The sequence below is a fragment of the Tetrao urogallus genome, assembly GCF_951394365.1.
Source record: "Tetrao urogallus genome assembly, chromosome: 2".
In the NCBI taxonomy this organism is placed as follows: Eukaryota; Metazoa; Chordata; class Aves; order Galliformes; family Phasianidae; genus Tetrao; species Tetrao urogallus.
Genome location: NC_136814.1, coordinates 47,579,850 through 47,596,859, shown reverse-complemented (window position 1 = coordinate 47,596,859; position 17,010 = coordinate 47,579,850). Strand labels below are relative to the sequence as shown.

At 41.5% G+C, this 17,010-nt stretch overlaps 1 protein-coding gene across 1 annotated transcript in view; it reads right to left on the bottom strand.

Annotated features, from left to right (window-relative positions):
* PPP1R14C (protein phosphatase 1 regulatory inhibitor subunit 14C) overlaps positions 1-17,010 on the bottom strand; it is a gene marked incomplete at both ends in the record, with an annotated part of 51,196 nt that overhangs the window by 8,944 nt on the left and 25,242 nt on the right. Inside the window, 2 exons of the mRNA XM_079550621.1 lie at positions 49-81; positions 1,310-1,393. Coding sequence (XP_079406747.1) covers positions 49-81; positions 1,310-1,393 — 117 coding nt within the window. The remainder of the gene's footprint in view (positions 1-48; positions 82-1,309; positions 1,394-17,010) is intronic.

Below are 17,010 nucleotides of genomic sequence, written 5' to 3'. Positions count from 1 at the left end.
ATAGCCACATTGTCACAGATGAATAGTATTTAAGAAAAGTCTTTTTACCTCTGTTGGTTTGTAGCAATCTACAAGAGTTTCCTAGAAGCAAAACATGAAAACACCAATTTCAATAAAGAGAAACAATGAACATAAATAAGTATACAGTAGGAAATCTCACATGGGAGTGGGGAAAAATGAATGGAGCAAGAGCCAGGACCCACTCGATGAAGATGCTACCAAACACTGAGCATTGCAACAAGTCAGCTTTACTCCTTCGGTGGGCCAAAATATTTTGGAGCTGGAGAAAAATGATGGCTGCTTTTTCCAAGCTGGAAATAACAAAATCCCTCCCTCAAAGATGAGCAAAGAGAGGAGAATCTAAGAATTCACTCTTCCAGTGACACACACGTGAAAGCAGCTTTACGTGAGAGCACCACACTATTTGCAAAGCAAAAATACAGACATTAGCAAGATCAGGCACTCCAGGGCAGGGCAGCTGCAAGCAGCTAGTTTAAGCAGAAACGGCAAAGCTATTTATGAACGCTGAGTAAACAGCTTGGAGAGATGTGTTTCCGTGGCTGGGCAGCGGGCACTAAGAAAGGCATGCTGACAGCCACTGCTACCAAAGAGGTGCACCTAAGCAACAAGTTAGTGATCTAGAAACGGGCTGAAGTGCAAAACAATGCTTAGGGACAAGTTTATTTTCTTTATCATGCCTGAAAAATTTACAAATGGAAAACCTTATACAGTTTTCACATCTTAATTGTTGTTCCTGATCATTATGCCATTCTGTTGCACTTTTAGAAAGGTTGCTCCATGAGAATTTGATGGGTTCAAATTTCTAGCTGGTATAATTAGGGAAGCAAATCTTCCAGTATCCTAAGGACAAGGGAGAATTTCTAGTCTCTATATGCACATTCCTGCTGCTGCAGTGAATCAGAGGAACTATCTGGTCATCAAAAGTAACCAGATAGCCACACAGTTTCTATATTCTTTATTTATTTATATATACTTTACATATTTATTTAAAAAAAAAAAAAAAAAAAAAAAAAGGAAGAAAAAAATAGGGCTTGCTAATCTGTCTTAAAATATCTTCTTTTATTTCTGGATTCTTTGAACTTCAGCTTTCTCCTGCTATCACCTACCTTCCAGAAATTTCTTATCCTAAGAGATTTTGATTACCTTTATACAGACCAGCAGATTATGCTAAACTCTGAAGTAGGAACCTCTTTGTTCTAATTCTGTGCTTACAGTAGATTTGATCAGATACAAATCCAGATGCATTAATTTAACCACATTTGGATTTAAAATTAGAAAATAATATTACCTGTAATTTGAGAGCTCTCTCTTCTTCATTGGCTGCATCAAGAAGGTCATCAATGTCAATTTCTACATCTGGCATCTCTTCTTCCTGAAAAGGCAAAATTCCCACTTAGTTCATAGAGTTTAACTAACTAAAATCAGATCAAAGATAGCACACAGAAACCAATCTGCCTAGAGACAGACAAGAATAAAATCAGTAATGGATGGTAGTTTTATTCCTCACTGATGAGCCAGTGTAGGCTCAAGTCCTAGCCATGTAAAAGTAATCCTTCCCTCGTATCTGGCAGTTGTGTTACTGACCCGTGCCCAGCAGCACAAGTCATGCTATTGTCACAATACTGGCCAAGAGGATAAAAAGGGAAAAAGAGGTCAGGGAACGGAAAGCAGATAAAAGTTGTGGCAAGCTACCAACTGCTTTGAAAACATCCTTGACTGGACTGTTCATTTTTTCCCACTGTGGAAGATCCCTCCTGCTCAAAGTTGGCCTAGAAGGATAAAGTGCACACCCCACCAGAAGAGCTCATATTTCTAGAGTCTGCACTGAAGCAAAAAGTCTAAGGCATGGAGTATCTTACAGATCTTTTAAGCCTTTATCTACACACTTCTCCTTTTGCACCACCAATACATCAGAAATGCTCCTCAAGTCTGAGTTCCTATCTCCACTTTTTGAAGGACTTCTGAGCTCTGGAAAGCCAATGAGAATTCACTGGCTACAGATATCACTGCTCATTATCTTTGCAGTTATGCAAAAAGCAAACATTCCCTTAGCCATTTTTTACATTTTTCAATGACAAGAGGCACTTCAAGCTGGTAAAGTTACGATCAAAGTAACATAGCTTCAGCACCTTACTGCACATACAAAACACTTCGCTCTCAACCTCTCGTTCATGCCAAGTCCCACCTCATCAACAACTCAGTGCTGCAAAAACACAGCTTTGATCAAGCCAGCACACCAGCACTGCCAGCCTGTCCTCTCCCACCCCTCCAAGATATTGGCTCAGCAGCACTGCATCATTTCTCAGCATCTCCTGGAGGAAGACAGGGACCTGGGAGCATCCAAACGGTTGGGTAGATTTGAGTAATGAGGAAGCAACAAGACTGCACCTATTTTCTTCAACTCCACAGACACCTTTACAATTCTTTAAAGGAACACTTTCACAAAGATGTGGTAGTTCCACTGATTTTCAAAATAATTTTACTAGCTGTGAAATAACAGATCCAGTAGCAATCAACACAGATAACACCAGAATTACACTTCTGCTGAACATGATTCCAAACATTATCAAGGAGGACACCAAATAAGCTCAAGCTAATCTAATTAAAGTTAAATATCATCACCAAAGTGCCAAATAACCATATCAGAACTTTCGGCTAAAATGCCAGCTGCTCAAAGTTCATTAGGGTGGGAGGAGAAGGGATAGAAATGGATTATATAAGTTCCCTATTCCCCAGTTGGAAGGAAAGCATACAGGAACGTGACTGGGTAGATATTCAGGCTGCTAGATCTGATGAATAAGAACATATGAAGTGTGTCCTTTGTCCAATTATCAAGTTCACTCCTTTCCAGCATGCATTTTAGTCAGAAAGGAAGCGTAGGCATTTGTGGAGATGACTAGTTACTGTAAAATAACTCTAGCAGTGAGGGAGTTTCTAACCTAATGCTATAAACTTGTTAGTGATTTAAATGATGGGGGATGTGGGGGGAGAGAAGAAGAAAGAAAGAAAGAAACAACCTGAATCTTCCATGGACTTCAAAGATATTCAATAAAAGTATTCAGAAGTAGAAGGTGTAAAGACTAATCCACAACAATGCTCCACTTCAGCAGCTTACTACCAGCTCTACACCAATTCACATATCACACTAAGAACCAGAAATTCAACAAATAGAAAGTAAGCCTTCTGAACATTTTATCTAAGCAGCTTATTATAAATACTGTTAAGATAGGGTATCTGGAGTTACCATTAATACTCTAAACACCAATCAAAATATACACCCATGGAGCTGCATAAATGCCAATTGTGCATCTGTCACCACTCAGATGTGCTGTTTGACACATTGAATATTTTATCAGATAATGCATTTTGTACTCTTGCCTGTTGCATTCTTCCAAATGAAATGATGTAGAAAGACAACAATGAGAGGAAGTCCCTAAAAAGTGTATAAAGCTCAACTGTGATCACACTCCACTGAAGATGAGAGCTCCTCAAAGACCAGTTTTATTTTGATTGGTATAAATCACATGGGAGAAATCCTTGTTTCTATCTCTCTTCACTCATACCTCTTTCAAATCAGCCTTCTACATCTTCAAGGTTCGAACTGCTCTGCAGGAGGCAAAGTGCAGGAATAGTTCACACCTTCCTATAGATGTCCTATAGATAATGCCAAGGAGCCTCATTGATCTCACCTTTGGAATACTTGTAGCAGAAAAGATTGAATTCAGTCTGAGCCTCTTCTCTCTAGGAGTATTTTACAGCACCATCTTTAGTGATGTCACCAGACATTATCTCCCCATGGAAATGACAGCCATCCACTGCTGAGTTAGCCCTCACCCTCAGCTTTTGTTGCTATGTCAGTTGGGTATCAGTAATTCACAAAAACTTGTGTGTAAGAGCTAACACAGCTCTTCTACATAGAGGAAAAATGCTTTAGGCATACTTCAGAAATGTGAAGATATAACTATGCGTGACATACTGGAATTGAATTAAATGACACTGTTTTAGATTACACACACCTTCACCACTTTACAGCAGATTTGAACTTTGATACCAAGTACAAATGCAGGAGAGAACTCTTGCTCCTATTTTTGGCAGAATTAACAAACGGGCACCACGGAAGCATTTTTTGTCTCCTGAAACACTGTGTGTGCATGATCTCAGCTTTATGTCAAGCACGAAAAAAACATACATAGCTCACAAGCCGAGTATTCCACAACAGCTGTAATGACAGAGGAAAGTAAGAAACAGTTGTGCTTTCCGTTTGCTTGATTTCACTGGTGAGATAAGCGTGACTGATCCTACTACATTTAAGCAGTTAAATCTAGATAGGTTGGGCCAGCCTAAAAAGGGTCTGCACACCTAAAGGGTTAGATATTAAGGTTCTTGTTAGCACCATGAGACTGTGTAAGGAAACTCATGCACTCCCATCATCTGCTCCAGTGAGAGAGAAACAAAGTATTGTAAACAGCAAATGATGGAAAAATGAAACCAGAACAATAATGCTGGTAGGGGGCAGCCCCCAAAAAAGCTAAAAGAAAAGAGGTGTGGGGACAGGGAGTGCAAACATTCACCATTTGAAACAGCTGGGGTAGAGACAGGATGGACAGGTGCTCTTTTTAAGCACCTTCTCCAGACCATTAACAATGTTGGCAGGACACAAACCGACTCCATTTGAATATTCAGAAGTCCAAAAATATAACCAAAGTTAAATTCTGCGCTATTTAATGCAACTTAATTTCAACCTTGTACTGAAAGAGAGGCTCGTGGTCACTTAAATTGCGTGAATTCTTTGCAGGCTACTGGGCAAAAGACCTTGGGGCACAGACATGCATTAATTAGTAAATAGCTGTGGCAGTTTAAGACATATAACCTCTCCAACTGTTTGCCATTCAGCCTCTGGCAGGGTTTCTTACTGCTCCAAACAGAGGATGGAACAAGAACAGGTGAACACTCTAAAGTGAGGCCAGCAAAAATGTCTCACAGCTTACCAAATCCAAATCACCTTCTGCAGCAGTTTAAACTGTAAAGCTGTATTTTGCAGACACAGCTGAACAATTGCACTCCAGCCTACCCACCCTAAGAGCAGCACATTTGTCACAGCAAGAGCAGGTCTAAAAGCATTACCAGCACCAAACATTTAGCTAAGTCTTTCAAATGTAAGGGGCAATAGTAGCTATATAGTTAAACTTTTTACTGTAAACTCAACTCTAAAATTAGGCCACTATTCCACATCCTCATGGTCCATTCACTCCATGTTATCCTATCATTTGCACTGTTAGAAAATAATGGAACAGATTTGTTTGCTTTTTTACTTTGGTGTTTAAACTTGGGAGAGAAAGGAGAAAGTCAGTACAGCAAGAAAAGTTCATCCAGAGAGCCGGAGCCATCAATTGTACAGTGAATTTGGAATAAGCTCTCTAGAAAAGATGGTAGGAGGAAGATGAGGGAAATGCAGGCAGAGACCACATGTTTGAAAGTTTCAGAGCATATATAGCAGGGATTTTTTTCAGAGACCTGGAAGATAGAGTGTTTTAAATAGTCAAAACCAAAGATAAAAACATGGTGAATTATTTTTCAGGTATCCATTTATTACGTGGAAAGTGATTTCTATTACTATGTTTTTTTAGGACATCTAATACAGTTAGCCCTAAGCTAGTTCATCTGCAGATATGGATGGCATTGCACCAGAGCAAGGTGAGAGTTCACACAATAGGATAATAAATAAAAATGCTATAAATTACCAGGACTAGCAGTTATTGGTTGCAGGTGAAACAATGCTATCCCATAGTCGTGTGCATGGAATGCAAAGGAAAACCCCAACTGTTTCAAAGTATTCAGTTGTCCTCAGGGACTTGTGAATTGGACAAAAATAGATAAAATCATGAAGAAAAAAATAGCCTAAGTCATCAAAAAAATGCAAATCTATAGTCAAAGAAAGCTATTTTGGACTTAGAGCTAATCCTAGTTAAATGAAGAATGATAATTAAAAAAAAAAAAAAAAACCAACAATAAAAAACAATAAAAAACAACCCAACAACATAAATGAAATGGTTTGCAACACAAAAAGGCTGCTAATGTTCACTGACTCGTGTCAAGAACAGAAGATTAGGAAGATGTTAACGACCACAAGAGGAGGGTTAGAAATATCAGGACACAAAATAGAAAGAACCATAACAGTCACGCAGTCAAATTACTAAGGGATCACATGTTTTTTTCAAATACCTAAAATATTGACTATGATGTTCTAGCATCAGGGAAAAAAGTCTCTCTTATTCCTATTGGTCCAGATGAAAAGGTGAATGCAACAGCTGCATATCTGATCACCACTGAACTCATTGCTCCCAACATGACACAATCCTGATCATGCAGTTACATGCTATTTCCTCCATCCTCAGGCACTTATCCTGTTAGCAACCGGTCAGTTGAATGTGAACTCCCCAACAGCAACACAGAATTCAAAGCCCCATATCCCTGAGCATATATCATCCAGTCTTGGCTCCAAATAAGAGTTAGAAATGCTTGATTTTCACCAAGCTGCTCTAATCAGAACAGCTGCCTCTTCCACAAACACAAGGTCTACCTTTATTCATCACCCCTGATCACTAATTAAATATACTGAGAAGAGTAATGCCAGAAGTGTGCCCAGATGGCCAAGAAGGCCATTGGAATCCTGGCTTGTATCAGAAATGGTGCGGTGAGCAGGACTAGGGAAGTAATCCTGCCCCTGTAGTAGGCATTGGTGAGGCCTCACCTCAAATACTGTGTTCGGTTTTGGGCACCTCAGTACAGAAAGGACATTGAAGTGCTGGAGCAGGTCCAAAGCAGTGCAACAAGGCTTGTGAAGGGCTTGGAGAATATGCCCTACAAGGAGAGACCGCAAGAACTGTTTAGTCTGGGGGAAAGGAGGCTGAGGGGACACCTTATTCCTCTCTTCCAGTATCTGAAAGGTGCTTACAGCGAGAGAGGAGTTGGTCTCTTCTCACTGCTGACAGGATGAAGGGAAATAGCCTCAAGTTGCACCAGGGCAAGTTTAGGTTGGATATCAGGAAAAACTTCTTAACAGAGAGGGTTGTTAAGCACAGGAATAGGGTCCCCAGGGAGGTGGTTGAGTCACCATCCTTGGATATGTTTAAAAACTGTTTGGATGTGGTGCTCAGGGACACAATTTAGCAGAGCGTTGTTAGGGTAGTATGATTAGGTTGGACTCGATGATCTTTAAGGTCTTTTCCAACCTGAGTGATTCTATGATTCTATGATTAAAGGCAAAGTTACCAGACTTGCCTGCTCATTTACAGGTAAGGATCCTACAGTTTCTGAATAATCATAATTTATCTATGGCACTGTTCCTATCTTTTATCCAATATCTTGTGATGAGCCTGTCTTCAAGCATGACCTTGTGGATCAAGTGAATGACCTAGAAGAAGAACACTGAGTGCCCACTTCACAATAATACATCTTAAGCAGGTTGGGCAGTATCTCACAGGAAATTCAAACGTATCTTTATCTCCATAATATGATATCAATGGCTGGATGCAAGCTAGGGACACAATAGTTTATCTGTGTGGCCTGGATCTGACCTACCCTTGCCGCTAAAGCAAGCGGGAAGGGGCTATGCCCACAGCCTTGCAGACCCACCACTAGAGGGAAGTAACACAAACACAGAAGGGCCCAGGAAGTTGCTGGTAGAGCATGGAAAAGTCTTCTGAGACCTACAGTCAGTTCTCAGGTTGGAGAACAGCAGTCTGCTTTTGCCCTCATTACCTATTTTCCTCTGCTTCTGTTCTTAAATATTTAGATCTCATTTTTTATTCCCAGTTAGGTTCCTCCTCTCCTTTTTTGTCTTGGGGTACTTCCTGTGCACCTTCTTACTCCAGCTGAGGGTCGGAGAAAGGACCACTGGATTCAGAGAAAAGAGCAACTCCCTGCTCGCAGGCACTGAGACCAGGGCTTTCTGCCAACAAAAACTGCCAGGAGCCCAGCCCAGCTCCCTACATGGAAAGCTTGTCACATAAGACAATCTTTGCGGCTTACTGCCAAAATTCAACAAGTTAAGGCACAGGATAAACATCTGTGAAAAAGAAGGGGAGATACTTGATTAAACTGAGAACACTTTTAGAAATCGGTTGCAGGCATCTCTGACACAAAGCAGGTCTAATCTTTTGCAAATTTCCAAGACATAGTAGAGCTTCAACTGAGCTGTTGAAAGTCCTCCCACACTGTGGAAAAACACTTTTTTTTTCTCCTCCTTATTTCAGTCTTAACATGAGCCAGCAAGGGCCAGCCATATCCTGGGGTGCAGCAGGCCCAGCACTACCATCAAGCGAGGGGAAAGGCTGTCCCACTCTTGCTCCTTGCTGTGCAGCCTCACCTCCAGCACCGGGTGCGTGTTTGGGTGCCATCATGTAAAGACATAAAACCATTAGGGAGCGCCCAAAAGAGGGCTACAAAGATGGAGAAGGGTTTAGAGGTCCCTGGGTTTGTTCAGCCCAAAGCAGAGGAGCTGAGGGGAGCCCTGATAGCAGCTGCAGCTCCTCATGGGAAGCGGAGGGGCAGCACTGAGCTCTGCTCTCTGTGACCACGACAGGGCCTGAGGGAACAGCATGGAGCTGTGTCAAGGGATGGGCAGCTGGGGGTTAGGGAAAGGTTCTGAACCAGAGGGCGGTGGGCACAGCCCCAAACTGCACGAGTTCAAGGAACTTTTGGACACTGCTGTCAGACATAGGGTTTTGATTTTGAGTGCTGCTGTGGGGAGCCAGTGGTTGGACTCAATGATCCTTGTGGATCTCTTCAAACTCAGTATATTCTATGATTCTGTTAACACCTTAAATAACAACTATTACCAAAAATCTTTCCAAGATATTCCAGCTTAAGCAGGCACATACCATGAACCTCTTTAGCTCAGATTAGTTCAATTTGGACAAGTCTGACATTTTAGAAGTGTGTTTTTCCAGTTGTTACATCAAGGTAATGCCAAAAACAACATTCATAAGATTCTGCGAGGAAGTGGAATACACACACTGCTGTGAAGGAGAGAGGGAGCTTACCTAGAAACCATTAGTGCCTGGCAATAAAGAGGATGTAACAGAAAGCTGCAGGGCAAGAATATGAGAAGGGTGCTAGATGGGAAGGATGGACAGACAGGCACAATGGCATTGTAGGCAGAGCTTGACCTAAGCATACTCTGCCTTATGTGCACAAACTGCATGGTCTGCAAACTACAGCTGCATAAGAAGAGCTTTAGGACCATGAGAATAAATTGTGTTGGCAGAGTGTTTACTTTCAGGTATCATAGTATATTAATATGGAAATCAGACTTCTAGATCAAAGTTCACTCACATCCAGCTGGCTCAGAGAAAAAAGTCCTAGCTGAAGCCTGTCTGCATCTGCCAACTAATGCTACGTTGTTTAGTAGATAAGCCGGTAAATAGCCTGAAGCTTATTTTAGGAAGAGCACACCTTAACCCAAGGAACTCCCAGGTCACTGGGAGATTCACATCCAAAATCAAGGAACAATAAGCACTCTCAGACTCTCACATCTAAAGTACACCATAACAGCATCACAGTTCCTTGTCAGTATGCAACTTAGATGCACATTGCTCCCAGTCAGAGACACATGAGGAAAAGCATGGGATTACATATTAAAAAGGATACCACAATGCTCCTTGATTGGATGAGTGTGCCTGTCCTAACTCTTAGCCAGCCTTCACTGATAAAGAGTGGTTAGTAATTCTCCCTTCTCCTTCCTCTTCTCCCACATGAGCAAATGTACCCACATAGTACATCCCTGTCAAAATACAGAGACAGATTTTCAGAAATAACCTCATCTAAATTAGGTCAGTAAAGTCTGGAAGGACAATACTTAGTGGGTATTTGATATAAGAGTCACAAGATCCCTTTGCATTTTCCAACATGCTAGGCTGATACTTTTTTTTTTTTTTATATAAGGCATACCTTCAATATACCAACATGTCCATACACATTGTTTTAAGCAACTGACCAATAAGTGATTCATGAAAATGTGAGTCCTGTGAGTTGAAGTTTCAAAGAACAGAACTCACTCTTGACCACTCAGCAAGAAAGAAAACAATTAAGAATGAAGCTCCTTCTGTAGCTTTAGAGCAACAATTCATTCATTACTCCCAATTACAAAGCTTTCACGGCACTGTCATCTGCAAATTAATCGAGGAGATGCATAGGGTTGCAAAAATATTGACAGTCACAGTAACCTGTTGGACTAGTGCACTCCTCTACATGAACAAACTAGAGGACAAATGTTAATGGAACTAGAATGAAGATAAGAACAGGGATGAGAAGAGGCTTTTATTCACATTTCATGTCAGCAATTTGAAAGTGTTCTGGTGATATATACAGTTCTCTCTTATATGCCTGGTCTCACTTAACAAAAACACAAAAACCTGACAGAGGTGAAGGATCCTGTAAGAATTACTTCTTAATGGCCAAGACTCTTACTGGTTTTGAATATTATATTCAGGATTACTGATTCTTTTCCAAAGAATATGAAATGGTTTAAAGTTAGCTGAGAGCTGAAGAGGGGTACAGACATGGAGCTGAAGAAATACATTGAAGACTAAGTAGCTTGGACTCCTCCATACCCACCACTAATTACTGTTATGCAGGTATACATAAACAAGTATACTGGTTTGAGCAATATGTCCCTCAAAGGCAAGAAAAACCTCAAGACGGGATTTAACCAGCCTTGTCAATGACAAATTTAGAGATGTACTTGAGAAGAAAAATTGCTGACTTTGGAAAGTGTTTTCAGGCTATCACAACTAGATGATGGTCAAGACTGCCAGCCTTGGGGACATTATGCTTACCACTGGGGGGAAAAAACAGTCTTTCTGCATCTAGAATTTCTGGATGTAAAAGGATGCAGTCATGCAACAGACTGAGTTACATTATCTGACAGCAGAATGTATCATCAAGTATTCTTCTGCAAGCTGTTTGGAAAGGATAAACCATGAAGGACATTGGTTTTAGGGGTCGGTTTTCAGAGCTGGGAGGTAAATAAAGATATAATCCTGGGGGATACATCCTATATATTAGTGTTACTTATTAATAGCCAAGAATAGCTCGAACTTCTTTACTTATAAATAGTTATAAAGAAAAAAAACAAGGTGCAAATCACATTTACTTAAGCAGTAGGGAGATCTTAATGCCCACATATATGCTAAGAATTAGGTACAGCTGTAGCTTCAGAATTTAAATATAAATGAAAGTTACACTAACAAGGCAATGGCTATACAGAATTTAGAAAACATTTAAAATTTTAGTTGTGAACCTCATTAAAGCAATTAACAGCAGCTGATATTTTCATTAAGCAGGGGAGGAACAGCCACTCAAGCTAAGTTCTTCTGTCTCATTATCCAAACTGGCTCTATCTCTTCCCTCAGCCACTGTCAATCACAATTGTTCGTTTTGAGCTACTACTGCCACAGATTGTCCTCTCCACCCAGGTCTCAAGTGACTGCAGAGCTGACAAACTAGACAGATGCTATTCCAATTGACAGTTCTAGTCAAAGAGCCAGCCCCTCAAAAGCAGTACCCACAGCCTGCATTTTTATTATAAAACAGTGCACACGTAGACCAAAATAGCAACCCCACAATTCTGGTGTTTCAATGACACAAAAAGAAGCAACTCAGTTGTCCTCTTATTTCAGTTGCCATGCCCCCATCAGCATGAAGGGATCAGGGTTACAGGCAGTGATAATAGTAGCAACAGTCAGTGCAATGATGATAAAAGCTCCCTTTATGGACAAGCCTTTGTGAAAGAGGATGTGGAGCAATCCACATCCAGAGCAAGGCCTCTCACCCCCATACATCTTACCTGAATATCTTCACCCTCCCCCAGAAAACAAGCCAGCTTGCACTGACACCACTCTCAGAAGCAGCCGCTGCCTTCATAGATGCCTTCCCAGCTTTTCCCTGTTTTTTTTTTTTCTTCTTCTTCTCCTCCTCCCCTCTCCTAATTAAAAGGTTACAGAGCAGAAAGACGATGGGAATGCATCACAGTTTCCCCTGGAGAAAGTCCTTATCTAGGCTACAAGCTGCCTCAAAGCTACATTTAAGTTAGCTACAACAAAACACAGCACACATAATATTTTACCCTATATAGTAGGTGGGGAAGAGGTAAGATTGCTGCCAGTCCCCCAGCCTGTGTCAAAAGTCAGCTGGCAGAGGGAAAGGGAAGGTTAAGTTGAAGCAGGTCAGATAAGTGCTAGTACTGCCAAACCATTCACTGAAGTTACTCAGGGAGAAGGAAGCAGGGCCAATTTCAAAGGAGAGTTAAAAATACAGAAGCTGTGCAACTAAAGGTTTTCAGAAGCGGAGCGATGCAATGTATGCACTGCTTTCTGTGTGACTGCACTCCAGTACACCACCAGCAGATGCTGTGTGTCACATCGAATGCCTCCAGTGCTGCACAGTTATACCACCATGGTACCTCTTACAGCATATAACAGAAAGTAGTTGAAAAACTGTTGACATATTTATTTGAAGGCAGCAATTTAATAGTAGTGGTAGATAATAAGATAAAACAACAATGTTCTTCAAGTCATCTTAAAGTAGGTTTACCTATACCCAAGAGTGACAGCAATGGGATTTTCAAATGGAGGTCAGGGTGTGTGAGGTAGGGACTCTTTTTAATCATAAAAGGCTAACCAGCCATTAAAATCCACTGTGTGCTTTTGCATCAGTGGGACAGCTACTGTCAGATACAGTGTTGACATCATAGAATCATTTGATTTAGAAGGGGCCCTTAAAGATCATCTAGTTCAACTCACACTTTCTCACATGAGAGAATATTGTGAAGATCTCACTCCAACACTCTTAAACCTTGTCTGAAGAAGGAATCTTGGTCCACTCTTTTCACAGATCTCTATTCTGATTGCTAGCAGGGCCACAGATCTGCTTTTTAAAGGAATAACATATTAAGAGAGGTAAACCTCTGTTTTACTTCAGTTGAGGCTGGTCTTGTCCAGCAGACACATTGCCTGCTGTTCGTCACCAGCACACCTGTTGAGTTTCTTTGGCTGGAAAGAAGACTCACTGTTCTCCTTCAGAAGGCCGTGCCTTTTTACCCACATGCCCTCACAGCCAGCCGGCAGCCACATTTCACTGCTGCATTCTCCCATTTGCAGCAGGGTGGTAGCCCTATGTGTGCAGATGCAGCCTGCAGCTCCATAAACAGCACTGGAAGCTTGTGCAGGCACCTCAGCCAATGCAGATAAATAACAGCATTTTTCCATTTCTCCTCCTTCCCATTTGTTCAAAAGATATCCCCTCCTCTCAGTCCTTTTTTTCCTTTTTTTTTTTTTTTTTTTCTCTCTCTCCTTCTTTTTAAACTATATGAGAGCTAAGGAAGCAATCTGCAGAGAATCAACAGAAGTAACTTTTCCTCTAATGAGCTGCAAAAGGGGCTTTTGTAAAAGGAAAAAAATACATACAGACTACATAGCTTTTTTCAACAAATGAATTTCTTGGTATCCCATGTTTTAAGAACAAGCTCTCAAAAGAGTCTATTATGTAGGTGACTGAAAACACTTACTCTGGGCCGTAGACTGGCTATTTTTAGTTTGGCATTTATCTGTTCCTTGAACGGGTGACTGAAACACTAGTCAGGGGTCACACACTTGCAGTGTTGACTCTGGTCTGCCCATACACAGCAGTTCTTGTATGAGCAGCTGTTTAGGAAGCACTTGCTCAGATCTCCTGCCACAAACATCCAACAGAGAGAAACCAAAATAGGTTCTGATTTGGAACAGAACAGCTTATAGGAATCTGAAGCTGGCCAAAGTTTGGCAGACCTTGCTTGGCTCATCCTGGAAATGGAAGCTGAGACTCAGATACAGACAGTTATTTAATCTTATTTCATCATAAATTCTGAAAAAAAACATAACAGCCCTTTAAAATCAGATATTTTAACTGTGTCTGTGGAACAGCTGCCCAGTACAACAGAAACACAGCAACTTTTCTTGAATAGGCAGAATTGTGCTTTCCTCTGCTGGCTGGGAATTCTTTGCCTAGTCTACAAGGAAAAGCCAATAGAGATAATGGTAACAAGTGGCATCCCCCAGGGGTCTGTCTTGGGACCGGTGCTCTTTAACATCTTCATCGGTGACAGAATCGAGTGCACCCTCAGCAAGTTTGGTGATGACACCAAGCGGAGTGGTGCAGTTGACACGGTGGAAGGAAGGAATGCCATTCAGAGGGACCTCGACAGGCTGGAAAGGTGAGCCTGGGTGAACCTGATGAGGTTCAACACAGCAAAGTGCAGAGTTTTGCACTTGGGCCGGAGGAATCCCAGGCATCCATACAGACTGGAAGGAGCGGTCCTTGAGAGCAGCCCTGCAGAGAATGACCTGGGGGTCTTGATGGATGAAAAGCTTAACATGAGCCGGCAGTGTGCTCTTGCATCTTGGAAAGCAAATGGTGTCCTGGGCTCCATCAGAAGAGGGGTGGCCAGCAGGGACAGGGAGGTGATTGTCCCTCTTTGCTCTTGTGAGGCCCCATCTGGAGTACTGTGTCCAGGTCTGGAGCCCCCAGTACAAGAAAAACAGGGAGCTGTTGGAGAGGGTCCAGAGGAGAGCCACAGAGATGATCAGGGGACTGGAGCACCTCCCTGCGAAGACAGGCTGAGGGAGCTGGGCTTGTTCAGCCTGAAGAAAAGAAGGCTGCGGGGTGACCTCATTGCAGCCTTTTAATACCTAAAGGGAGCCCACAGACAGGAGAGGAGTCAACTTTTTGAAAGGGTAGATAACAGCAGGACAAGGAGAAATGGTTGAAGTTAAAGGAGGGAGATTTAGGTTGGATGCCAGGGGGAAGTTCTTTTACTATGAGAGTGGTGAGGTGCTGGAACAGGCTGCCCAGAGAGGTGGTGGATGCCCCATTCCTAGAGGTGTTCAAGGCCAGATTGGATGGGGCCCTGGGCAGCCTGGTCTAACATTAAATGGGGAGGTTGGTGGCCCTGCATGTAGCAGGGGGGTTGGAGATTCATGATCTTGATCATGATTGGAGGTCCCTTCCAATCCGGGCCATTCTATGATTCTGTGATTCTGCGAGATACAGCTGCTCAGTTAGAAAAAGACATTTCTCTACAGAAAGAACACAAGGCAGTAAGAAACATGGAAGGAAAACTCAGTTTCTCTCTCACCTGGCACTTTAAAAGTCTTTCGAAAATCTGATACGAAGGGAAAACAGGAAAAGCAACCAAGAACTGAAAACTGAACAAAGTTCAGACTATACTCTGCCACGCTGACTGAAAGAGTGCATTAACTCTTTTCAAAATTGAGATTTTCAAAGGAAGCATTCAGTTCACTTTCTTGCAGAGAAGTGTTGTTTTCCCAGCTGGTTTGTTCACTGAGATTTCTGTCTTGGAGCACCACCGCTCTTTCACACTTGCAAAAGAACCATTTCACTATTTGACATATCTGCCTACTGGTCCTATAGGTCATCTCATCCAATTTTAATTAAAGTCTAATTGCCAGTATGTCTTAGCTCAGTTGTCTTTCCAAAATTCTGTCATTACATCCAAATATAGCAAGTTTGAAAGGAAATGAAGCTTCAGACTTCAGTGTAAGATGTCTCCATTTTAAAGATCTAAGAAGTCTGACTACTCATTTTATGTCAAATATACACACTCTTTTGGGAGTCTCTGAAAAACAATTTGTGAGGAGACACTGTATTTCTACGTCAGCGGCACTTGTTTGGCACCTAAGTACTGAACTCAAAAGAGCAGATCATTGCAAAGCATCACTAAAAGAAAACCATCCAGAAAACCCTTCTGAGTTCCAGTTCCTCCCATCTTCTTTAACACACTTCACACCAGAGAGCACTTATCCACTTTTTTAAGGGCACATTTAAGCGTTCCTAGAAAAGTGAGCTTTTGCTCATTGCTAAGCAATCATACTCTGAACAGTCAGTCTTAGAATGGGTTATGCCTTTGTCTGCACGATTCTGCCATCTTGAAAATGCAAACTGAGCAAGTATCATCTGTAAGTGTCAGCAGATGATCTGCAACAACTGTTTTAGGAGCAGATACAAGCCTCACTGTCTTCCAAGGTAGCCTGCAGCATCATGACCTCCTGTTTCAGCTCTCACAATCCTTAACAATGCACTTTTTCAGCTTAATTTTCATTTTCCTGCAGTCAGCCTAAAAGCCCGCTCTTTTCTACTGGATCCTACTGCAAGATGTATCTTTTCTAAGCCAATAACATAAAATGTTAAAATATTTTCCTCCATTTTTCACAGAAACACTAACATGTAAAGTCAGAACTTGTCAACAATCTCTAATTTTCTGAAATGGTGGAAACGGTCAGAGTTTCTTTTCTAAAGTTTCTTAAGAAAGTTTCTTTTCTTAAAGTTTCTTTTCTATTTTCTAAATAAAAATGTGTGTTTCTGCTCCCAGTGGCATTCCAGGAGAATTAGATGTTATGGATGATAGGGATATCTTTTTCCTTTCTTTCTTTCTTCCTTTCTGTCTTTCTCTGAGGAATGAAGGCTTTGTGGTTCCATAACCATAGCCTAAAGAGTCATTTAAGGCATACTGAAAGAGAAAAGTAAAACATAGGGCAGGATATTTGTTGCTTTGGCTTGATATCAAAGTAAAAAAAAAAAATAAAAAAAAAAAAATGAAGTGTCTAATTTACTCACAGCTTTACTTCTTAAATGCTAAAGAGCCCATCTTCTTCCAGGACAGGCCTGCAGCAAACATGTGGCACATTTTTTCATGCTGGAAAATGAAGACTTGTGGCAGGGTACATAATCGCTACAGGGTTAGAGAACCCAAAACAAAATGCTGGCAAAGCACTGAGGTGGTGTCCCTCTGCTACTCAGATACGCAAACAAGCAACATTTTCCAGCACAACTGTAAAAATTCCAGATGCTCATGCAACAGCTGCTAGCCCATGCAAACCACAGTGGTTGAAACATGATGCAAGACAAATTGAGCAAGTCCAAGGCCAATGAGGG